Genomic DNA, 26,451 nt, shown 5'->3' with positions numbered 1-26,451 from the left:
TATCTGCAGGACTGGTATTTGCTGTTTCATTTATCCACATATGACAAAATATGTACACTTTGGGTACTTTCTAGGTTCTCAAGCCCAACTCTATGGTGTTCATTTCAGTAGGGTGTGCTATTATCAATGGTTTTGCGTTTTCATGCAAAACCCAAGAACATATTTCCCATCGATATGGTGGTCAATTCATGCCGTATTTTAAATTCTGAAACTAATACATGATCACCACAATATCTCCCCCATTCAACTCTCCCCCTATAACACATCTTCCCAACCCAGAAGGATAGCAATAAGCATTCTCTAAGATCTCCTGAGGTCTACTACTGTGAAACCAGCTATGAGATAACAGTGGGAGGCTGTTCTGCTGTTCTCCACTAGTCAGGAAATGGCTTATATTGAAGGAGGAGCAACAGCAGAGGAAAGTTGTGGTAGTTTGGGGGGTGGGGAGGGTAGATGAAAAGTTCTTAAAGAATTCTAACATATGCAATGACTAAGCAGTGAGTTAAACCGGAGTAAGGTGGAGTAATAGTGTTGTCATTCACTAACAAGATGCTATCCATTATCGGAATAGCCATACCTCTGTTAATAACTGCTCCTTGAAAAACAGACTGTACATGTCTCACATGAGACAAACATTAGCATGCATAAGATTGTAGCTCCCATGGGAACAGGACATTGACTATATGCTAGACTTTATTATGAACTTTAAAGAAAGTTCCCAAGACTTTGAACATATCTTAAAATTGCAGTTCAGCAAGGAAAATGGCTTTTTAAAAATTCTAACTGATATTCTCTGCCCTGTTGATACAAAAAACATCTGCAATAGGGCTGGGCGGTTTCGTTTCGTAATTTCGCAATTCGTTAAAAATTCGTTATTTTTTTATAACGAAGCGATAATGAACCATTCAGGAGCAATTAAAAAACGAAACGAATTTTTAAATTCGTTTCGTAATTGTTTCAAATTCGTTTTGTATTCGTTTCGTTATCGTTTTGAAATCGTTTCGTTATTATTTCCGCATGTCTGGGGCAAGTTTTATAGTTGTTGTTTGTTTAATCAGTGAAAAAAAATTATAAATATCACACCAACAGTCAACAGCAGAGGGAGAGGGAAGCTTCAGAAGTTCCCCCTGTCCCATTTGGAGGTTTTTTTAGTGTATTGCGTGGTCGCGTCCGCCATTAACAAATCGATTCGTAATTGTTTCATATTGTTTTGTAATTTACGAAATTTCGTAAATATCGAACTTTTTAAAAGAAAAATTTCAGAATTCTTTTAAAAATCGAAACGCAAAACCCCCCAAAAAACGAATTGATTTTAGAAACAAATTTTTCCGTGGTTGCCCAGCCCTAATCTGCAACTATCGCTCGCAAGGATTTATTCAAATGTGCAACATAGTATGTTAGGCAGCCTATATGGACTCATAATTGGAGAGTTATATGCATGTCAGACTTAAGGCTGTCAAATAAAATTACCTTAAGTCAGGAGATGCCCTTTTGAATATCCTGTATGTTTAGAAAATGGCCTCCATTACAACCACCTTTTCAAATATTTGTTCTGCCTCCTAATGTTTGGATTTTTATTGCAAATTGGTTTATGTTTTTGTCCTTTTGGAACAGAAGATGTGGAATATAAACAGAAAAGAATGCAAGGACAAAGTCTCATATAACTGCAGGCTGAAGATGCTCAAGGATTCGATCAAGGTGTTGGTGTGGGATAGTGCCTGAGAGGCTAAGGGTGTGTCATTTCCTTGCACCCTCCTGGTGCAAGAAGGAATGTTATGGTGCCCAGGAAAGTTTTATTTTATTTTTACAGGGAAATTTGGGCTTTGGGGGAGCGGTTGGGTGCCCTCTCATTTTTTGGGCTCCTGGAGCCTGAAAAACCAAGACGGCTGTGTGGATTGGGCCCAGGAATCCTGTGACTTGTTCTCTGGGTCCAATCCACAGAGGGCTCACACCTGTTAAGACCCAGATCTTAACAAGTATTTAATTAATCTGAAACAAACCAGGGAAACCCTGGTTGGTTCAAAATTAATTCAGTTTTAAAGGACGTGTTGTTTGGATGCCTCCAGTAAAACCAAGACAGGTCTCACTTTTTTGGGTCTATCTAGATTGGCCCTAAGCTTCAAAGCAGGATTTCTCTATTTGAACCAGACAGTTCCCACAAAGTTGTAAATGGCCTTAAACTTTGTGGCCACTTGGAAAATAATACCTCATGTTACAGAATTGTTGCAAGGATTACTGCCAGTTAATGCATATGAGGTACTTTGAGCACTTGAATACACAAATGTTAGAAATTATTGGGGATTTCTTGGACTTCTCAACTGAACTACAGCAATGTGGTCTATGTGGGGTTTCCACTGGAGATGCTCTGGGCACTTCAGTTTATGCAGAATGTTGCTGGCTAGGTACCAACACAGACAGTGAGAGATTATCAGTGCGCCCTTCTGACCTACCACACTTGGCAGACCCTTCACAGTGTTGTCACCCTCGCTGCAGAACACTACTCCATCAGAGGTCCACCCCCACCCCAATGTTCTTGCCACAGAAATGCCAGTTAAAGGCATATTTGTTGTTATGAACTGTTGGTGCATAAGCAGGTAGTCCACCTATTTCTAGCTACAAGATTTTTTTCTTCTATTATTTTCCTGGATTTTAAAATCTGAGATTTGCAATCTGTGATTTGAGTTACACTATTACAATAGTTTCAAAATCCTATCTTCTGTTGTATTCAATGATCCTTCCCATACAGCAAAGTAAAGGATGAATGCTTACTCTTCCGACAGCAGGTCCTGTAAGAGTTTATTTCTGTCACGAAAGCAACCTAACGAGTGCATGCTATCCAAAACATCAGGATCAATGTCCTCCAAGGAAGGGAGAGAACGAATTTGCACTTTTCGAGGAATTGGTTGTTCGGGTTCTGGCTCATTCTTACCCCCTCTGCAAAAAAACAAAACAAAAAACAAAAAGTACATAAAGTCAAACATAGCAGCATTCAGAGTAACAACAAGACTACAACCTCATCGATCTTCCCAAGTTCTCCTACAGCTTCCAAATTCAATAAGAGATTAAACTTTTTATATCTTCCAGACACAGCTGTTTAAAGAGTAACTTCATTTGATATATCGGAGATATTGCAGAATCACCAAAGGAGTATTAGGGTGTAACTAGATATGACTTTTATTGTGCCTTTAGCCTGCATGGTTCCCATACTTTTATCAGGAAATTACCATGATGGAATATTCCACTTGTAAACCTCCCATGTTTTCCCACCCTTCCTTGTCCTCCTCTTCCTTGATTCCATAAAAAAATCCAATAAAGATGGATTGAATATGTAGTTCTACAATGTTCTGGTAGCACTAAGAGCCATCCATCTAGAAGTGCCATAAGAGCTGTGCAGTATTTCAAGGCTATATGTTTGTAAATGGCATGGCAAACTATTCCTGATGCAATTACAAGTGTTGATCCAAGAATAAATCAAACGGTGGGCAACATGACGAGAAAGTATAGCTCTGTTTATAGATGAATAATTTCTCAAAGTGTGAACTGTGAATGAAATATCACTTCCAAAACCTCTGCTCAAATAAGTGTACATCAGAAAGAGCTTGTGTGGATGGTTGTATAACTTCTTTATTTCATGGGATTAGTGTTTCAATAAGGATATCCCAATGAAGCATTTAAATGCAATCTAATTTATTTTGTTTTCAAATACAATATTTCAAAAGAGATATTGTATTCTATACTTCAATCTCTTCAGCGAAAGGCCATTTCAAGTGGGAAATGCAATTTTATTTAGTGGCCAATATCTCTAGTTTCACGTAAACAAAGGGGGGGGGTGCATCTAGTTAATCTGGAGAAATACAGCTGTTTTTTTTTCTTTTTAATAACTGAAAGAGATGAATGTTTCAGCATTAGGGAAGATAAATACGAAGTCTTCAGAAAAATAAAGAAAGAAGAAAAATTCAAACAGCACCTCAGCTGGCTGGAGATTGTTGGAGTTGTAAATCAACATATGGGGCAAAGAAAAGCTTTGCAGACTTTACAGAGAACTTCCAATGAATGATATCACTACATACATTAATAGATCCATGCACAATAAAAAGTCAATATCATAAACATGGTGCACATTTGAAGGGAAGAAGGAGGCTGGGTATGTGAAAGGCACATTTCGCTTGTAAATGATTTATTGTGTCATTTGTGTGTGGTTTTAGCTCAAAAATGTCATAAAGATGCTCACATATTTCCTCTGTGATTTTAAGACGGCTATTGTGAGTGACTGTTTGGGTATAATGAAAAGAAGGAAAACAGTGTTCATAGGGCTCTGCAGGTATTGATTTAAGCAATGGCCAGGGGGAGCAAGGAGAGCTTTAGTTCTTCTGCTGCTCTTAAGGCTTCCCAGATTGGAATCCTGGGGCAAATTGACCAAAGTTCATTTACAAGTTTTGGCTTCCACAAAAATAATCAACTTTAAGATAGTTTTTCAAACTTCAGAGAAAAGTTACTTACATATACCATATGTGCTTCTGAATGTGTTCTAGCTACAAAGAAAAAGAAAACAAAAGGAATGAGTACCACACAAAATATCCAATGCCTTAATTATACCACAGTGCATTGGGTTTTCTAGTCTAGTGAATGACAGAGAACAGAGGCATAAATCAGAAGTGAGCCAGAAATAAAGAAATGTGGATTGGAATAGTCCCAATTCATCTCTAGTCTGGATGTGAGCAATTCTTGAAGGGAAAAGGGATATATTGTCGATCAAGAGACCGTAGAGGGCTATTTACTTTCACACACACACCTTGCAAAAATGTTTTCCCCAAAATGAGCTAGGCAAGTATGTAAGAGGCATTTTCTCTGTATTTTGATCCCCAGGCCATCTTCAGTCTTCTCCTTCTCCTTCTCCTTCTCCTTCTCCTTCTCCTTCTCCTCCTCCTCCTCCTCCTCCTCCTCCTCCTCCTCCTCCTCCTCCTCCTTCTCCTCCTTCTCCTCCTTCTCCTCCTCCTCCTCCTCCTCCTCCTCCTCCTCCTCCTCCTCCTCCTCCTTCTTTGCACTCACAACCACTTTTCATCTGATATTTTTTATGCAGCCCCAGGTATACAGGTATATAAAATAGGCATACAAATCAAACATTTACTGATAATAAATTACAAAGAAATTTATTTCAAACCAATTCTTTGGCGTACATATAATTTTATCAGTTTGTTGTAAGCTGTCCCGAGTCCCTTTGGGGAGAGGGGGTGGGGTATAAATTATGTTTATTATTTTTTATGCCAGGAAGAATTGGAACTAAGATCATCTGGGGAGGCTCTGCTCTTAGTTCCACCCTCTTTGCAAGTGCAATTAGTGGGGACAAGAGACAGAGCCTTCTCAGTGGTGGCCTCTCTGCTGTGGAACTCTCTACCCACCGACATTAGATTGGCCCCCTCCCTCTTGTCCCCTCCAGTGACATCAGAAAGGCCTAATCCTTTCTAGCTTTTAGAAAAAAGTTAAAGACATGGCTTTATACACAAGTGTTCGAAGAATAAGTGACTATAGGCTTTGACAGAGTTTGAATATGGGCTATGAACAAGAATCTTGAACAAATGGAACTATGCACTTTATATGTTTCAATCTGTTTGATGTTTTAATGTGTTCAATGTGTTTATTGACTAATTATGAACTGGAGGGGGTATGTTATTATTTTTACTGCTGATTTTGCTGGTATTGAATTGTACTAGAGTTGTAACCACCTTCAGTCCCCCGAGAGGGAGAAAGGCAGGGTATAAATGAAGTAAATAATCTAAATAATAAACTATCATACATGTGACCTTTCTCATAATTAAATGATAATAGAGTTACATATGGCTGCCATAAGATAAATGTAACACCCATACTCACCATGTTATGTACTAGACTAGGCCTGGGTAACAACGGAAAAATTTGTTTCTAAAATTGATTCATTTTTTGGGGGGTTTTGCGTTTCGTTATTTAAAATAATTACAAAATTTTCCTTTTAAAAAGTTCGATATTTACGAAATTTCGTAAATGTGAAAAAAATTACAAAACATTAACGAATCGATTTCCGAAACAATAACGAATCGATTCGTTAATGGCGGACGCGACTGCGACATACGCTAAAAAACCTCCAAAAACTTCTGAAGCTTCCCTCTCCCTCTGTTGTTGACTGTTGGTGTGATATTATAATTTTTTTTCACTAATTAAACAAAAAACATGCCCCAGACATGCGGAAATAATAACGAAACGACCTCAGAACAATAACGAAACGAATACAATAACGAAATACGAAGCATTTACAAAACGTGTTTAAAAATTCATTTTTTTAAAAAATTGCTCCAGAATGGTTCGTTATCGTTTTGTAATTGAAAAAATTAACGAATTATTAACGAATTACGAATTAACAAAACGAAACCACCCAGCCCTATACTAGACTACATGCAGAAAAAAATGTTTCAGAAAGCATTTGGTGCTGAAGCACCATAGGATTTACCACTCGAATCATTGAGTAGGTGAGGTGTTGGAATCAATTATACTTAATTACTCCCATTTCTGCTTGACTTGTTGATGCCATTTCTGGGCTGCATTTGTAACACAAAGAGGCCTGGCAATTTGCCTGGTTCCCTCTCCCAGGTGAAATCCTGTTTCTTTCAGAGCTCCAACTTAATCACTTTTGGCTGTTGCTCAGCATCATAATATTTTCCTCTTTGCCTTTCTACCTGCCTCCACTGGAGAGTGCGAAAGGGGACAACATGCCAAAACTTGCATGGCACACAGGGATTTCTTTGGAAATGAAACTGACTGAGAAGCCGACAACTCCAAGGAGTGAAACAGTCAAGGTCTTTACCACAAACAAAGCTAAACTATAAATAGGATTGCAGTAACAGTCACGACTGCATGCTGAAACTACATGCCAGAAGTTTTCTTGTGGTGTCAAAAATAATCAGGTCAAAAAAAAACTTTCCACTTTTCTCCATGAAGGTCAAACATAGCAGTTGATATACCCAAGCTAGAAGTCGTCTAACAGAGGAAGCAGACTATTTGGTGGATAGTGATTACAAGTGAAGGCAACTAAAAACAAACTGCTGAGTTTACAAAGCAGTATGAGAGCAAACAGCACATTGTGCAGATGGATATCTACAAGGTGTGACCTCAACATGGAAAAATAACTGGAGCAATGGGCAGGCCCTCTTTGTGCAAGTATGGGACCAGAAAGCCAATAAATTGAGCAAAGATAACCTAGGTAGTTGTTCCGATCTCCTTACTTTTCACTACATTTCCAGACTAATAAGAACTGTTGAGGTGAAACATGTGCATAAATTAGTGAGTGAATGGGGAGGGGGGGGTGACACAATGCTGCTTTGAGACTGAGAGGAGGTGGCTCTCATAGACTGGAGGCGAATCAAAGGCTTTTGTGTCTTATATAACAATCACCTTGGAAAGCTTGTCTGAGCATACTTTTTTTTTTAATGAGATAGCTTGTTCAGCATGTCAGGGATTTTCCTAAATCAAACATATATTAAATAGAAGTCAGAACAGTCAGAATTGAAAATGATGAATCTCCTTTTGTAAAAGGAAATATTAAACCTTCTGCTCCTAATTAAGTAGCAAACATACTCTAACTCTCTTTGGCTTGGCTGAGAATGAAGATTCAGGGATAGGGGACTTCTGCCCAATCCTGCCAACTTCTATAGAAACTCTAGAAACAAACAGGAAACTCTCTCTTATTTCCAATCAGTGATTGGGGGTAAAAGTTTTCAGAGTACAGTGAGTACTCAGAATGTAGGGTACATACACAAAAATAATGCCTGCCTTTATAAATGTTATATGAATATTTGTAAGTGCATGACAATGGTTTGTGTTTGTGTGTGTGTGTGTGTGTGTGAAAATGCCAGGGGACATATCCATTGGTGGCATGCAGCCACTTTGACATCAGGGGACACCATCCACCACTGACTGTTATCTAGATTTAATTGCACTCCAATACTATGATGATATCATCCATGCCTGCTTGGTGCTTCCAAAGAGCTTCCTGCCTTTTTCTTATTTCAAAAGATACAGTAATTAATTAAATCTTTGTTGTTTTCATCTACTTTAAAGTGACAAGGAAAGGTTACAGGAGGGCAATTGATTCTGAGAAGGAGCCAACTCCAGGCTTTTGCTATGCAATGTAAAGGAGGGTGATGCTCATTGGGAATTAATCACATTCTTTCTGCCTTAATTTAAAATGTTGTGTTTAAATGATTGTTGAAGTGACAAAGGCATTTAACAGCCCCTCGCAAAAGGATTTTCCCTCTCTGCTAGTGCATACTAAACGTAATGCCATTTAGGGGAGAAGATTTTAAAATAACATGGTACCATAATACCTAGCACAGCTTAGCATGTTAAGCACATGTGTGACAAAACAAGCTATAGAGAAGAGAAGGAAAATCAGGCCATAATTTAGCAGATGTCCAAGCTATTACAATTCCAGGGTTTTCTCAGTAGATATACCCAGTTTACACAATGATTTATTTCACGGCATTTGCTTTCACTCACATACTGAAGCCTACTTTATTCTGGCAAGTTTTGGTTACATATACTATATTTTACAGTTTGAGTTTAATTGCTAGCTCATTGGTGCACTATAGTTTTGGGTTATGGACTGCCTCCTGGTTAGGGTTGCTAGATGCCAGGATTTTACACAGAATCACCAATTTTTATGTGTGAACTTCATGCAAGACATGCAAGTGCATGCAGTAAGACATGGAGTACACAAGGAATAATTTCCCATCTGGGCTGTAGTTACCTGAAGCCCCAGATATAACCAAATGCCATTGAATTAGTTTGGGTCCAGAACACCATAGAGTTGTATTGGAAGATCTGAAGATTCCTAAAGAGAATTTGCTAGGTCCTCCAACACAAAAAGTGTGTTTTTAAAATTTTGTCTAATAGGGACATTAATTTTCCCCATATCCTAATTTTTTTGATAATCAAACACAATACCGTAGGCAAAAAGACTAATGGAATAGTTCTAGGATGTTCCAAGTATGGCACATTAAGAGACAGAGAACAGAAGTAATGAGCTAAAATAACACACCGAACTACAATAAATAACATCTTTAGGGAAAGAGAACGTAATAGCTTTTATTGCAAAATGAACATAAGATGAAAAAATAATTTTACTTCTTGTGGCACAAGTACATTCTTGTTTCAAAGGTTATTTCTAAAGAGCTTTTAAAATAATCTTTATAGGCACTTTGATAGAAAATTTATATTATTCTCTCTCAAACAATCTAGTATTTGAAAAGTGAGTATGTAGCAGACATGTTGCTATGGATGGGTAAAAGTAGAAAGAAGAGAAGAGATGCAGCAGATCAGTTGTAAAAAGAAATTGTACAGGTTGTTAAAATACTATCTTTTAGGGATAGCCTGCCCCAGTCTGATATTTGCAAGATGTTTTACAGTGACGAATTCCTCCACTCTCTACCAGCAGTCAGATTATGGGATCCATACAGGTATTTTTCCCTTGCACTTTCAGTTTCCCAAGTTAGGAAGATTAGACCCAGATGGTTATCTGAGTCTGAAGGATGCTATGGTCTGATATTCTGGAGGCAATCAATCTAGGGCACCCCGATTAAGAAAAAGGCAATAGATATCTTGGAATGTCAAAGCCCTAAGATCTGGCATGAATGTCATCTCACCGTTAGCCGTTTCGAGGCATCCACTTCAATCATCCCCCGTAGGAGATTCTGACAGTCTGGGGGGATGAAATGTGGCATATGGAAGACACCACGTTTCACTTTCTCCAGCAGCTGCCGCAAGTTATCGTCATCGAATGGGAGGGCACCCTAGAGCACCATAGTCAAGGGAAAGGAGACAAAAGTAAAAGAAGCAGGGAAGGAAGTAAATGGTCATTGGGCAAAACCCATGCAAAAATAAAATGGAGAAAATGGGGAACATTAAGGAGATTGGTTCATAGACAAAGACTGAAGACATGAACAAATATTATAATGTCTCACATCAGTATATCCTTTTACCTATTCTAGAATAAAAAATAATGCCTAGTTCCATGTAGTTATTTTTTAATTTTAATTAGCCAGGAGGAAAAAAAAAGCACACCATTGTAGGTTTTCAGAAAATGTATCTATAAATACAAAGAACTGCTCAAATTTAATAAAGGTTGCAGTCACAAAACTCTGGTCTTCTGGCAGCCCTCCTGGGCAAAGTTTTAACAGCAGATATGTTTATTTGCTCCTTCGTTCTAATCTCCTCTAGACATAGATATATTTATAACAAACACTCAGTGTCTGCTTTTCAGCATCAGCATTTTTCACCTTAGTAAATGTCAAATAGCTAGAAGGAACTTCAACTGACCAAAATGTAACTTGAGATTCATGCACAGTAATAATAAAGGGAACAATGAATTTGAGTTTCTCAGTTAATCTAAAATTAAGACAAAAAGCCAGTGGATGAAATAATGTCATGCTTAGAAACATTTGTGGTACCAAATAACCAGTCTTTTTCTCATACTTGCTTTCATCATCCAATAACAAAAAAAAGAAAGACTATTTTTAAGGCTAGCCAACATTTGATTAGGTCCATAGCACACAAAAAAATTCATTATATGACTCATTCTATATTTTTATATAGACTTAATTAAATCAAATTTATATTTTAGCTACAAAGTGTCAAGTCTAAAACACCTTAAAATGACTCTTAATTAGTAATTTAGTGGTCACAAAATAAATACCACAACACCTGTTAGAAACACTTGAAAACTATGACAATACACCTTAACAGAATACTCCATTGATAAATTTTGGTGGACACTCAAGAATGCCAGTCCAGTCTTTTTTGCCCCATTGTGCTCCTTATGTATGTTTTCAAATGTTTAAGAGTCGAAAATGACCTTTCATTTGTAGCTGTTGACACTGGCAATGTTGCAGACATCTGAAGAAGTTTCTTCAAATTTGGAAAAATCACTGACATGATATGCTTCCACTCCACAGGTCAAACTCTTCCATCAGTATGTCAATATCTTGAAGGTATTTGTTATAAAGTTCTGTGCTGCTGTTCAAGTTGAATTTTAAATGGCCATAATTAAAAGGGAGGAACACTTGCAGTTCCTGAACTACTTCCTTTTGCCTTGTAAACCTTTCTTGAAGCTGAGTGCAGAAAAAGTCCAGAAATGGGATGCACACATTTAGCCCATAATATTTCACTGGTGTTGGTGAAATTGTCTGGATGTTGCTTTTACAAGTCTGCCTTGAATAGATGTGAGGAATCCTAACTTCTCAACCCATAGATTCAACCATTGAACTTGCTGTGTCAAAGATCTCCTGAAATTCTTTCACAGATTCTGTGCACATCTCCGTGGCATTTTAGGAGACTGTCGACATGCTGCAGACTACAGAAAGTGTCCATATCTCCTCTTTGTAATGTTTGCTAAGATGAAGGGATGATGACAGAAGCTTTCTTAGAATGTGTAGGGTTATTACAAATTCAGCATCCAGAACAACTAAAAAAAGTATCCAGCTTGAGAAGAAGTCTCACTCTTATATAGAGAACTCTCTTTTAGTTCTTCAAGTGTTCTCACCACCACACTGTAAAGTTCTACAAAAAGTAAAACTACATCAGGTTGTTTGCTCTTGATTCAGGGAAACAATCTTTTATATTTTTCTTCATTCCAGCCTGATGGATGATACTCTGAAGAAATTGCACACATATGATTTTTTCCTTGGCAATTACTGACAGGTGGATTGCTGCAAGTCTTTACTGAGACTAGATTTAGTGATTGAGCACTGCAATGGATGCAGTCAGTCACTGGATATTTTGGCAACAAAATTGCCTGTGCTCCACTAATACGCATGACTACTGGAATTAGCAGCTCCATCATAACCCTGTCCACACAAATACTGAAACTTCAACCCAATTTTTCCAGTGTTTTCAAAATAATACCTGAAAGTTCTCTTCCTGTCATATGCTTTGCATCTTTCAACATCCATCAATCAACCAAGCTTCTGATGACCACCTTTACCCCCAACTTCTTCTCCAAACACACACAGTACTTACAGAGTGTACCTTGTACATGAAATGAGTAAGCTAATCAGAGGAATCTGTTTAACCATTTGGGTTGAAAACTTAGATGTCTCTTCGTATCAACAGGAAATACATATCCTGACAATGGAGTCCATGGATTTTGCACCAATAGAGCTTTCACTTGGCCATCAGTACACTCATATAAAGTCCAAGATCTAACAATGACACAGCTTCGCATAGACTTAGCATGGGGATTTGGTTAACCAGTTAAAATTCATCAGTAAACCAGGTTTGAATTGTTTTAGTCTCAGGGCCTATCTTTAAGATTATTAATATAGAATTATAATGCTTCGAGGCATGAAACACATTGTTTTGGTACTTAGTATGACAATTTACATATTGCTAGTATGTCTCCCTAATATAGTAAATAAGTTAATGCGACAAAGAATACCGAGCTCCCCACAAAGTGTTTTGAGCTTCATATATTTTAAAGTTATGAATTAATAATTTAACAATATCCTACAAGCTCTATTTCAGTACTCATGAATTCTGACATAGGTGAGATGGAGGGAACAGAAGTTCTTGTCAACATTTTAAATGTAAAACTATTTAAATAATGCTTCAGGAATAATATAAATATACCATTATATCATAAAACTGATTACCAGTTTAATTCACTATTAGAACATGCCCTGTATTCATAACCCTTTGTGTCATTAGAATTGGAGAAAAGGGGATATGAAAGAAAAAAAATCAGACATATATTTTGCAGAGCTGAAAGTTCAGTGGCAAAGAATGGAAATGATTAAAATAACTGCTAAGATTATTAAAGTTCGATAAAACAATATTTTTGACAAACACAGTTGGCTTTGGGAAGTTTTAATTTCTTTGAGCACAATCATTCCTGTTCTAAAGAAAATAATCTCGTAGATGCCGCCAATTTACAGAAGAAAAAATGAGTCATGGATTTTCATTAATAAATTGTGAATTATCATAAATAAACTCCAATGACAAAAACTAATCTTTTCGGGAGTTTATAAGATAACTTACAAAAATGTTTTCATTCTCTAAATCCTCCCATTTACATAAGGATCAGTATTTAAGAGAAGATGGAAAATATTTGTCATGTATTTCCACCGTGGGAAAGATGCAAATAGTATCATTTGGGGATTTATTCCAGAAAAAGAAAAAGGAGAAAGGAACTCCCCAAATATGTAGATGACGTCAAGAGGAGACTTCTTAAAAATAATGTGTAGCGTAGATTATGACTCACCACTAACAATGCAAATAAAATGACTCCACAGCTCCAGACATCTGCTTTTCTCCCATCATATTTTTCTCCCTGTGTAACATGGAAGTAGGAAATGTCACTGAGGATTGTTAGAGAAACAACACATTCGAGTGTCCTAGAATCTTGACAGAAAGGAACAATAAAAAAGTTCTTGTCCTCCCAATACATAGACAATACATTATACAAATCCCAAATGCTAGACCAAACATTGCATGTTATTTTTTGAAAGTTCTAAGCACAATAGAAAATGTGGAATACCTAAACTGAATCTATGTATGGCATGTGCTGTCACAGTGGGTCTCCACAAAGCTGGTCCTTCTGTCCCCTCCTCCTCTGTGCATGTCTATGAGTCCCTTAAACCTAGTTGAGAATAAAAGGTGTATGTGGAAGAAGAATATACCTCTCATTCCTGAGAATGGCTCAGATATTTTTGTGTGCATGGTGCACAGAAAGGTGGGTAGGGCCTGAGAAAGTTCTCAAAAATCCTCCATTGATCCTTTAGAACTGGCACAGAATCTAGAAAAGTAGTGAGCAACTGTGCAGGAAATTGAGACCATTTTTTCCGTGTTCACTTGGCAAGTTGCCCTGGTGAGTTTCACTGTTCTAGAAGTAAGGTAAGCATCACTTCCAGATAACATTTGGGCTGATTTTCAGTCATTTTTTTTTTGCTGCTGCTGTTGTTCTTCTTCTTTTTGTTGTTGTTGTTAAAAGGAAATTAAAATAATGAAGAAGGGATAGGTAACACAGTAAGTAATGTAATGACTTTACTATTTCCTGCAGTGATATTGGCAATAAGTTACATTTTTGAGTTGTACAGTAAGCTACATAGCAAATTATTTTCAAAACATAAGTTTCCAAAAATAACTTTTTGGCTGTGAAACAAGGAATGATCCAAGGAACTCTGAGAATAATTGAGTTGACATCAGTTGTTAGTTCCAACTAGAGTAGAAATAACAAATGACAGATTTATTAAGTCAATACTTAAGTAAACCCCACTGACTGAATGAGTGTATGCTATCTGGCACTGTCAATCAGATTTATCTTATGATCTAAGGATTGCAGATATACTGGAGTAGGGTGGGGTAAAGGACTCCTTCCAGATCAGAAACATTATATGGCCTTGAAGGTTCAAGGCCCCTGACATGAAGGAAAAACCAAGGATTTCTGTCAAATCATAACGTCAACAATGAATTACTAATATAAATCATATCCCCAGTATTAATGACAGTATACTGCAGAACCAATTGTTAAATTCTAAGTAAAGGCTTATACAAATCTCTCTAGTTCTATAAGTCTACTCTCTAACTAAGAATGTTTGGACTGGCACACTGAAGTTATGAAGCTTAGCATCACAATTGTTCACTGGGTCCCTTGATGGAATACAGTAGTCTTTGGGTTACAAGCCAGTAGTGGCTGCAAATGCATATCATAAAGGAAGGAAACAACCACCTCTTTGCTTCAGCGGCACCAGTGTGTTCAGCAGTGCATCAAATGCTGTACATGAAATCACTTTTTTTTCCCAAAGATGAAAGTGGGAATATAAAATGAGATTCCAAAAAGACACGGGAAAAGAGATAAAGCTAATTGGTATGGAGCCTTAAATTGCTAGTACTCTTCAGGGTATTACTATGAAGGCCTTTTTACTTGGAGGCATCTAGTGTTCTCCCCTAATAATAAAAGAAGTCAATGGTTTGATGTTTTATAAGGTTTTTAAAATAAGAATTTCAAGCTCACTTACCCTGATTACTTCTGGACAGGCATAATGTGGTGACCTGAAAGTCAAAACAAGGACCAGTGAGTACAGGATTCTTTCTTGTTTACATTTATTATCTCCATGGTCTTTCCGAGACAACTGTGCTAGTAGATCAATTGCAGGAAATTCTAGAAAACATCCAGACAACTACTAGGTTGAGGAATTACAATTTCACCACAGTTACAAGTGTGGTGTGAAAAGGTTGACTAGTGGAAGGGAGATAAATGGGGCATTTTTTCCCTGAGGCTACCACCATGTTTTGCATAAGGACTAAACCAGCATATCAAGGTTAAACTTCTATGACATCAGTCTGCTCATTATCTTCTTCTGTGTCCATCTGCCCAAGGTGCTTGCCTCTCCTTGGGTCAAGTGTCTCACAGATACAGAATCAATGCTGCCACTATGATATGTAAGCATCAAGATATTTCTTTTTTGCTATTTATCTTCCAATAATAGACTATATCCTAATCATGGAGAAGAGTGAACACTTGTTTTAAGTAAGCTGAATTCATATTCCTGAAAGATATTGTACAGTCATCTCTAAATAAAAATCTTTTCTTTCCTTTAAAAAAAAATCAATCATACTATATTGAGGATCTGTGATTTCTACATATAGTCCATTGCAGAAGGTTTTAAAAGTTGGACAGCAGCAACAACCCCCACCAATATAACATGTGCTTAGACCACCGTATGCTGCTGTGTTCCCTACCTAGCAACTAATTGAGAAACAGTTCCCTGAAATCAATTATTTGTCCCAACCTCCCACACAATGATTTAATATCCTAGAAATTATACAGCACCAGCCTTTTGCTTTAAATCCTTCTTTAGAAGCAGCCTGATAAAGCATGAGGGACTGAAACAAATGCAATAATGTATGCAAATCTCAAACAACACTCATTTTCTACCATCACATGGCTGATTGGCAGGACATGGTTATTGTTCACATATGCTTGAATGACAAAATACTCAGTGTTTAATGAATACTTCATAGCAGTATATTTGTATTTCTGTACTATAATTTTGATTTGACTCACTGGGATGTTACTGATACATATGTATAATGCCCCACTATGAATGGAACAAACATGAATAAATTATGTGATTATTCTTATTTCCTCATGGTTACATTCATGATACAGATAGAAAGATGTGTGGACAGCAAGCTTGTGCACAACACATGAATGCAACATATTTGTGATCAAGAATTGGATGTGTAACTACATTGGCCAAACACAAGAAAGCACACACTGTATTGTCGAAGGCTTTCATGGCTGGAATCTCTAGGTTCTTGTGGGGTTTTTTTGGGCTATAGGGCCATGTTCTAGAGGCATTTCTCCTGACGTTTCGCCTGCATCTATGGCAAGCATCCTCAGAGGTAGTGAGGTCTGTTGGAATTAGGACAATGGGTTTATATATCTGTGCAATGGCTGGGGTGGGGCAAAGAGCTCTTCTCTGCTGGAGCTAGGTGTGAATGTTTCAACTGACCACCTTCATTAGCATTTGAAGGCCTGGCTGAGCCTGGGAAAATGTTTTGTTGAGAGGTGTTAAGATGTGCCTGGTTGTTTCCTCTCTGCTGTTTTGCTGTTGTAATTTTAGTTTTTTAATACTGGTAGCCAGATTTTGTTCATTTTCATGGTCTCTTCCTTTCTGTTGAAATTGTCCACATGCTTGTGGATTTCAATGGCTTCTCTGTGTAGTCTGACATGGTGGTTGTTGGTGTGGTCCAGCATTTCTGTGTTCTCAAATAATATGCTGTGTCCAGGCTGGTTCATCAGGTGCTCTGCTATGGCTGACTTCTCTGGTTGTGTTTTGGATCAAACTGGAGATGAAAAATATTTTAAAAATAGGTGGGAAAACTGTCCGCAAGTAAGCTGTCAGTTCATTTTCATGATTATATATGTTCTTAGCTAAACTTTAATACACTTAAATGGCCAATGCTCTAGAGCAGTGGTTCTCAACCTGTGGGTCCCTAGGTGTTTTGGTCTACAACTCCCAGAAATCCAAGCCAGTTTACCAGCTGTTGGGATTTATGGGAGTTAAAGGACAAAACATCTGGGGATCCACAGGTTGAGAAACATTACTCTAAAGGGACAATGTCAGAACAAAGGAAAAATGAACTACGAGAAATGAGCAGACGTCTCCTTTTAGTAATTTGTTTTGTTTTGAATAGCAACAAGCATAGGTGCCTAGCGAAACAGAAACAAAAATGACCACTGTCACCATATATCAGCACTTATGATATGTGAATCCCCCTATGTTGAGTCTACTGTGTCTTCACATTTTATGTGGATGTGTCCCAAATATTACAAAGATACCATAAACAAACAAATAAATAAATAAAGCTTTTTTAGTTTTCCAATGAAGGAGGGCCAGTTATGTAGATTCCTAAATCTCAATTCAAACACAGAGTGTAGATGAAATCTGCACCAAATCAGGGAGGGACAAGTGTACTTGTTTTTAGTATGCAATTCAAAATTACCCACAATATTGGAATGATAGCATAAACAGATCACTCTCCACTGATAGTTGTTGCTGAATTTTGATCTTACAGCTATTGATATTGTTGGTTAATAATCCGGTCTTCTTGGTGATATTTAAAAAAGTAATCTAAACCATGTAAAACAAAGTAAGGCTCAAGCAAAAAACAAAAACAAAACACACACACACAAGCACGTGCTGTAGCTTATATTTTATATGGATGAAAGAGGGGTTAGGGAGCAATAGCAAGAGAATGCAGGCTACAACCTGACCACTCAACAGCTGCACCTCAACTGCTGTGACAGCAGCATGAGCTCTTGGCATATCCACTCTAAATTTCCTGCCAATTCACAGCAACTTTATATCTCCCTCTTTATCTTGGCTAACAGCTTTAAACAGGATACTCAGGCCAACCAGGATGCACGGAAAACTCATTTCCACACTGCCAATCACCAAACAACTTGGACTGCCTTAGAAAAGAAAATCCAAATTTAATCAAAAATCTATTTATCTTTACACAAAGTCATGAATATTTCTTTGGCTCTTATCACTAATTATTCAGCACGAGTGCGTCTAAGCAACTTTCTCCCTGCATCTTCCCCCTAGGCCATCTCCTCATCTTTTCTGTTACATCTCCAGGCAGTAATGCTACAATCTGTATGGTGTCTTCAATAACAATATCACTCAGCAAGATCAAGAAGCAGATTTTGCCAGCAGCCTCTACTGTTGTATGCTAGAAGAGGCAGGAGGGTTATGATTACTTCTTTAAGGAGCACGAGTTGTTTTCCTTGCACTGTAAACTTCTTCAAGACAGCAGTGGAAATCTGAAATGCTGTTCTGTAGGCCTTGATTTGAAGCATAAGGCAGGGAGGTGCCATTCTGTCCCTGGGAGATTATAACTCCATGCAGGACCTTTAACATTCATCCTATTTCAGACTATTTCATCCTATTTAAACATTCATTCTATGTCAGACTTCTCCATTGCTGCAATTAACTCCAGTTTCTTTGTTGTTGTTGTTGTTGTTGTTTTTAAAAAAAACTGGAGCTGCTGTTTACCATAACAAATGAGTCTGAGATGGAATATACACATAGTCACATCAGAGAACATAAATTCTGGTTTCTTCCCTTTTTAACAAGGACAAAGTGAAAAGTCTCTACTTCAGTCTTTTTAACAGCATGGAAATAACAATTTTTATGATGATCCCTAGGTAAAAAAAAAGAAGAGCCAGTGTTGTGTAGTAGCTTGAGTGTTGAATTTCAGTCATGGACCATGGAAACCCACTGGATGGCTTTGGGCAAGTCTCAGAGGAAAGCAAAGGCCCATTCCGAACAAATTTGCCAAGAAAATTCCATGATAGGCTTTGTCAAGGGGCAAAGTAAACTCCAAGTCCATAAGTCAAAGTCATGAAGGTAGTTCATGTTCCAAATTCCAATATTCAGGAAACAACTTGGTCCCAGATTCAAATTCCAGGGTCCAGGGAATAAACATGGTCCAAGACAAGGTTACAAGAGCAGGATTGCAGGAATAGGTTAGGTTTCAGAGTCTTAACCCAGGTCCAAGTATGACAATCCAACATTATCAACAATCGAACAGCTATCTCTTCCAGAGATTCTCTTAGAGATTCCTAGCAGAGGCTCATTTCTTCATGGCTGTACAGGTCATCATAGGACCCTGTGATGCATTCCTTAAGAAGGGGAGGTCAGCTTGACTCCTTCCAAACAGCTGAGTCAGATTAACCCCTTCCAAGCATCCTTCACCTTAGGCGATCCCTCGCTTTCCGAGGATGATTGTCTTCCAATATTCTTGTGGGTCCGTATGTGGCTGCGGAGCCCTATTCTTGCTCTGCATCTTCTTCCACAGTGAGGGCATTGGTTTCCAGGTGGAAGGCGGTCTCGGCCGGGGTTGGCTTGACGCGCCTTCCTCTTGGCACGTTTCTTTTTTTTTTTCACCCTCCACTCATGCCTCCTCAAGTTCTGCAGCGCTGCTGGTCACAGCTGACCTCCAGCTGGAGCAGTCAAGGGCCAGGGCTTCCCAGTTCTCACTGTCTATGCCAGAGTTTTTAAGGTTGGCTTTGAGCCCATCTTTAAATCTCTTTTTCTGTCCTCCAACATTCCGTTTTCCGTTCTTGAGTTCGGAGTAGAGCAGCTGCTTTGGGAGACGGTGGTCGGGCATCCGGACAACATGGCCGGTCCAGCGGAGTTGGTGGCGGAGGACCATCGCTTCAATGCTGGTGGTCTTTGCTTCTTCCAGCACGCTGACATTTGTCCGCTTGTCTTCCCAAGAGATTTGCAGGATTCTCCGGAGGCAGCACTGATGGAATCGTTCCAGGAGTTGCATGTGACGTCTGTAGACAGTCCACGTCTCACAGGCATAGAGCAGGGTTGGGAGGACAATAGCTTTATAAACAAGCACCTTGGTATCCCTACGGATGTCCCGGTCCTCAAACACTCTCTGCTTCATTCGGAAAAATGCTGCGCTTGCAGAGCTCAGGCGGTGTTGTATTTCGGCGTCGATGTTGACTTTGGTGGAGAGGTGGCTGCCAAGGTAGCGGAAATGATCAACATTTTCTAATGTTACACCATTAAGCTGTATCACTGGCATTGGAGAGGGGATGGCTGGTGACTGCTGGAAAAGCACCTTGGTTTTTTCAATGTTCAATGACAAGCCGAGCTTCTCGTATGCTTCTGCAAAGGTGTTTAGAGTGGCTTGTAGATCTTCTTCTGAATGCGCACAGACGACGTTGTCATCAGCATACTGGAGTTCTATAACAGATGTTGTTGTGACCTTGGTTTTGGCTTTCAGTCTGCTGAGGTTAAATAGCTTGCCGTCTGTCCGATAGATGATTTCCACTCCGGTGGGAAGCTTCCCATCAACAAGGTGTAGTATCATGGCGATGAAGATGGAGAATAAAGTTTGACACCCGATTCCACCTTAAATGGGTCACTTTGGGAGCCATTGCTGTCCAAGACTGTTGCCATCATGTCATCATGGAGGAGCCGCAGGATGTTCACAAATTTGCTTGGGCACCCGATTTTTTGGAGGATGGTCCAGAGAGCGCTGAGGTTCACTGTCGAATGCCTTTGCAAGGTCGATGAATGCCATGTACAGAGGTTGATTTTGTTCTCTGCATTTTTCTTGGAGCTGTCGTGCAGTGAAGATCATGTCCATGGTTCCTCTGGAGGGGCGGAAGCCATTCTGGGATTTGGGAGGGTGTCTTCTGAGAGGGGCAGAAGGCGGTTTGCAAGGATTCTTGCGAGGATTTTCCCAGCAGAGGTTAGAAGGGAGATACCTCGATAGTTTCCGCAGTCTGTTCTTTCCCCTTTTTTGAAGAGGGTGATGATGGTGGCATCCTTGAAGTCTGCTGGGATTTTCTCGGTCACCCACACTTTTTCTATGAGCTGGTGGAGTTGGTGTGTCAGCTCGGGTCCTCCCTCTTTAAAGATTTCAGCAGAGATCCCATCCGGTCCGCTGGCTTTGTTATTCTTTTGTTGGCTGATGGCATTGCTGACTTCTTCCAGACTGGGCAGTGCTGCAAGCTCATCCCTGGTTTGTTGTTGCGGGATTTGTGAGACGCCCTCTTCGGCCACATTGGAGCTGCGGTTCAGGAGGCTTTGGTAGTGTTCTTTCCAACGTAGTGCAATTGACTTTTGGTCCTTCAGGAGTTTGGTTCCATCTGATGAGCGTAGAGGCTGTATGCCATGGTTTCTTGGTCCATAGATGACCTTTGTGGCTTTGAAGAATCCCTGAGCATCATGAGTATCTGCCAGGTGTTGGATTTCTTCAGCCTTCTTTGTCCACCAGATGTTCTTGAGTTCTCTTGTCCTTCTTTGGACTTCAGCTTTTGCACTGGCGTAGATCTTTTTCTTAGCAGCACAGTTGATGTCTCTCTGCCATGTTTGGGAGGCTTTCCTTTTCTTGTCAATTAGCTGTTGGATCTCGATGTCATTTTCGTCAAACCAATCTTGATGTTTCTTGGTTTGATATCCAATAGTTTCTTCGCAGGCTGTGATGATGGAGGTCTTCAGTTTGTTCCAATGTTCCTCAACATTTTCGGGGTGTTCTGTGGGTAGATGGTTCTTGAGTGCTGTTTGGAGATGGGCTCGTCTGGAGGACTCCTGAAGGGCTTGGGTGTTCATTTTGTGCCTTGTCTTTCTTCCTTGGAGCCTGCGCTTGGGGGCAATCTTGAGAGCCATCGTTGATCGGATTAGCCTGTGGTCAGTCCAGCAGTCGTCAGCACCTGTCATGGCTCTTGTGAGGAGCACCTCATGGTGGTCTCTGGCACGTGTGATTACATAGTCTAAGACATGACAATGCTTTGACCGGGGGTGCTTCCATGATGTCTTGAACTTGTTTTTCTGCCGGAAGAGCGTGTTGGTGATGACAAGGTTGTGTTCTGCACATTTGGTGAGAAGCAGGATGCCGTTTGAGTTGGTGTTTCCAACCCCGTCTTTTCCGATGGTCCCTGGCCACAGGTCGAAGTCTCGCCCGACTCTTGCATTGAAGTCCCCCAGGAGGATGATTTTGTCCTCCTTAGGTATCCCCGATAGGACGGTGTCCAGCTGACAGTAGAATTTCTCCTTGATGTCTTCATCAGCATCTAGTGTTGGTGCATAGGCACTTATGATGGTTGCCTGTTGGTTTTTGGCAAGATCAGTTCGGAGGGTTGAGAGTCGTTCGTTGATGCCAGTGGGTGCTTCGGTCAGATGTTTCACCAGATCATTCCTGATAGCAAAGCCAACTCCGTGCAGTCTTTGGTCTTCTTCAGGCAGTCCTTTTCTAGCCCCCTCCCCATGTGGGGTGAGCAGAGTGGATCCTCAATAGGGCTGCTCAGTCGCGGATACAGCTGCCGAACTACTCAACTGCCTCGGACCTTGAGGTAGAACGACTGAGTCCGTACCCACCGCCCATGTGCCAGTCTGTGACTAGGGGCTTCCAGATTTCACAGTCCTGCCCCCGTTGCCACTCGCTGATCGCCATGGGACTTTGGTTGGTTTGTTTTTATTTTCTTTGGAAGACGCCTGTGCGTGGGTTTTTTTTAATGTGTGGAGGTCAGTGCACAACTGATCAACACACAGTCTTCACAGAGTGAGGTTCCACTGGTGATGTAGTTTAACACAATGACCGTGGCTTCTCAGTCTGTTGCAGCCTTCTTCCGCCTTCGCAGCCATTGTAACATGTGCCATGTTATCCTCCGCCTGCTCCGCCGTTGAGGTCTTTGGGTCTTCGGACTGTGCTTGGTCTGGGAACGCCCCCGCAGCCACTCCTGGGAGTGCACGACTCCAGTTGTTGTGCCTACAGGTTCATCGGAACACGCATGCCCCCTCACCACGACAAGGTGACAGTCCATCGAGGGTGTCCAAGCATCCAGCAGCTGCTGATGCAGGCCAGACAAACTGTTGGCAATGGCAGGCTTGCCTTAGCGATGCCATGAATCAGAAATGTTTTGAAGGCACACAACAACAACAAACATCGGGGGGGGGGGGATATAAAAGAGTAAGCATTCCCCTCTCCTCTCCACAAGGATGGGAAGAAAAGATTGACTGACTCAGTCAATGGATCATTATGGGATCAACAGACCCACTGGGGTCTCTGATTTCTCACCAATAAAATACGTTTCATTAAGCAACAATTATCAGTATCCTCCAGCTGTTCCAAATTAGCAGTCTTGATCACTCCTTTGCTGCCCCACTTTCTCTGCTCCTTTTATTGTGTTCTAGTTTCAATCCCCTATTACTGTGTCCTCAGCTGACCTCAACTGCTGCATACTCAGTTCAAAATGGAAATGTTTATTGCACTCAGATATGCCAGTGGGATGAGAAGACAGGAGCAGGTGGAATCTTGCCCTTCTAAGTAGACTCAGGCAAAAACAAACTGCTGCCATCTCTACTGTTTTCCATGTTTTCCCTCACTACATTCCAACCACATGTCAATTTGTTGGCCATGTACATTCTGATTTTCAAATGCAAAATATAAGAGACATAATTAGCTAATGTGTCATTTCTATTTTCTCCTTGTGTTAACATGCTGATAGAAGGCCCTGTATCTCAACTTTATCCTATATACTCATGCATGTCTAAATTTTTAGTAAAAATATCAACCCCCACCCCCCAATCGGCCTACTTATCCATCACTCATACAGTTTCCTCAAATTATAAATGAGATTGACTTATACATGAGTGTATATATATACTCCAGCCCTTGAATTTGGAGTGACAATGGCCAAGGCTTCTTTAGCTTTCAGTCTTTTGTAAGCAGAGCTGAGATTAACATTACTAGCACATTGCCAAAGATTTTAAAACCAAGTTTATCTCTAATTTACAGGCCACTATAGATGAAGTTATCTATGAAGTTACAAGATAACCAATAAGAAAACAGCCCCCTTCTCAGCATGCTAAGACTACTCTAGATGAAGAAGCCTCCAAAAGCCATTTGTGTTACCCAAGGAACCCTTATTAATCCTTCCCTGCCCATCCCAAATAGTTTTTCTGTTCCCAGAAGGACCAGATGCAGTAGATTTGTGTCCATTAAAAATTAACCCACAAAAATGGAACATAAGCTGCCTCTCTTTTTGATTTTGATTGTTAATGTTTTGCATTTTGAGGCCTAATATGATCCATGAAGGAGAAAGTTTTTCCTCAATCTTCCAAAATTGTCTGTCTTAGCTTTAGAGGCATTTCCTTCCCTGGCTTTCTGAGGGATATGGCACATATTCCATGTCACATTTATTTCCAAATTAAACTAAGTTATACTCCCCCATTCCCAAATATATTCATATACTGCTCAGTGTTTTATACAGTCTACATAGAAAAAGAATATTAGAAGAATGAAATATGTGAGCAGTTCAATTGTTTTGTCAAGTGACAACAATGCTTTTTTGGGATACTTCACAGGAAATATTATTTATTAAAAATATTATGGGGTTTTCAGTACCTTTTCAATGACACAAAATCAATGCAATGAAATCAGAAGTAAGAAAAGGAATAGAAAAGAATGTGTGGCTTGTAGTACCAGCTATTCACAATACGTCCCAAATAACAATTGGAACAGAGGTATACTAGTAAGTGTAATTCTTTACCACCACACAAATTAAAATTGGGTTGGAAATTAGTCTGTCATTCCTCCCACGTACATGTAGCTTTTTGGATCAAAGAAAGGATTCCCTACAGAGTCACCAATGTAAGATGCCGCTGCATAGAAACAGTTAAGAACCTCTTATCAACCATGCCAGGTTTTTTGGTAAAGAATGCCTCTTTAGGGATTTAGGTTGGAGGCGGAGGTAAACCATATAGATGTGTCAGCTTCACCATAGTTACTGCTCATTTTGAGCTGAGGGATTTTAAGTGAGGCAGCACCGAGACACAGCACAGTAGCTTGTTTCTCAATCTGCCTGGCTGCCCGCAGCAATTCTTGTATATCAGGGATTCAATTTGTTCAAGCTGTGAAAAGAAAAAGGGAGAATTTGTAACTGTGCAAAATAAAAAAAGAACAATATAACAAGGAAGTGGAAATTTATTTCCAGGAGAGTAACAGAAGCAACATGGAAACAACAAAAACCCAGCCCCTAAATGTGGCCTCTACTAAAAGATTCTAACTTTTCTTTTATACACTGCCAGAGCTGATCCCAAGTAATTTTAGTGAGGGAGTGACTAGTTTCCTACCAATAAGAAAAAGATACAAATTCATGGGAAGTTCCATATCAAAAAATGAGATACAATAGAGTCTCGCTTATCCAACATAAACGAGCCGGCAGAACGTTGGATAACAGAAAATGTTGTCTAATAAGTAGGGATTAAGGAAAAGCCCATTAAATGTCAAAATACATTATGATTTTACAAATTAAGCACCAAAACATCATGTTTTACAACAAACTGACAGAAAAAGCAGTTCAATACATGGTAACATTATGTAGTAATTACTGTATTTATGAATTTAGTACCAGAACATCGCAATGTATTGAAACAGCTGTAGATTTGGGCAGGAGGCAGACTGCGTTGGATAATACAGAATGTTGGATGAGTTAAGATTGGATAAGTGAGACTCAACTGTATTTACAAAGCTATGTTAGCCTGTTGCAACCAGGTGTCCTTACAGATTACCACATTTATGACAGGGTAAGACAGTGCTGCCGGTGGTGGCAAGGATCACTGACAGTGAGAAAGAGAAAAATTAAACACAAAAAATTAATTATATCTATTGGGTATATGATTGTATAGGGCATTTATACCTTGATAAACCTTTCCATTATGGTACTGAATCTCACATACATTGTGAAAGCTTGTATCCTCCTATAACACTATAATGAATGCATAATTTGACCAGGACATGAAAGTGCTTTGAACAACGATGATTTCTACTTATATCTTTATTTTAGTGGCATCGTTCCAGTAGCATGGCTACTATGTTTAAGTATTTGGAAGGCTGCATAGAAGAATTGGACTAAAAGGACACTAATAGTAATGTACATATTTCTAGCAGTTATTGTTTTGAAAGTCTATGGCCCAGATCTATAGTTGCTAAGAAACACAGATAGTGGGAGAAAAGTAAGGTTTGTTTTTACAGCAGAGTTACTCGTAATAAAGATGGGCAATTCTGAACTACTTTCACTCAACCCATCAGAATGTTGTAGCTCCTTGTGTGTGTGTGTGTTTTTTTTAAAACACATGGAATTTCTTCCAGGCTGTGCAGTGCATTTTCTCCATATTTTCAACATACTTTTTACATATAGAGACAATTTTTTTCCAAAATTTTGTATGCAATTTTCTTACTGTATACAATTTGTGTTCAGTGTTCTCCTAATATAAATATTTTGGTGCACATGTTCAATCAACAAATTTGTTCAAGTAATTAGGGAAAGTGCTTCTTCTGGAGTGTAAGTGGGGAAAATATACACCTCCCTATTTGTGATGGTAATACTAGGTC

The 26,451-nt window shown here is 39.4% G+C and overlaps 1 protein-coding gene across 18 annotated transcripts in view; it reads right to left on the bottom strand.

The window, feature by feature from the left end:
* The window catches only part of BRSK2 (BR serine/threonine kinase 2), a 477,737-nt gene that overhangs the window by 71,558 nt on the left and 379,728 nt on the right, over window positions 1–26,451 (bottom strand). For all 18 annotated transcript variants that reach the window (XM_060768843.2, XM_060768877.2, XM_060768852.2 and 15 more), the window contains exons 6-10: window positions 15,039–15,072; window positions 13,283–13,351; window positions 9,672–9,818; window positions 4,501–4,532; window positions 2,770–2,934 (exon numbers count right to left, since the gene is read on the bottom strand). In XM_060768843.2, coding sequence (XP_060624826.2) covers window positions 2,770–2,934; window positions 4,501–4,532; window positions 9,672–9,818; window positions 13,283–13,351; window positions 15,039–15,072 — 447 coding nt within the window. The remainder of the gene's footprint in view (window positions 1–2,769; window positions 2,935–4,500; window positions 4,533–9,671; window positions 9,819–13,282; window positions 13,352–15,038; window positions 15,073–26,451) is intronic.

Source organism: Anolis sagrei, chromosome 1 (assembly GCF_037176765.1).
Source record: "Anolis sagrei isolate rAnoSag1 chromosome 1, rAnoSag1.mat, whole genome shotgun sequence".
NCBI lineage: Eukaryota > Metazoa > Chordata > Lepidosauria > Squamata > Dactyloidae > Anolis > Anolis sagrei.
This window is presented reverse-complemented; position numbering and strand designations above follow the sequence as displayed.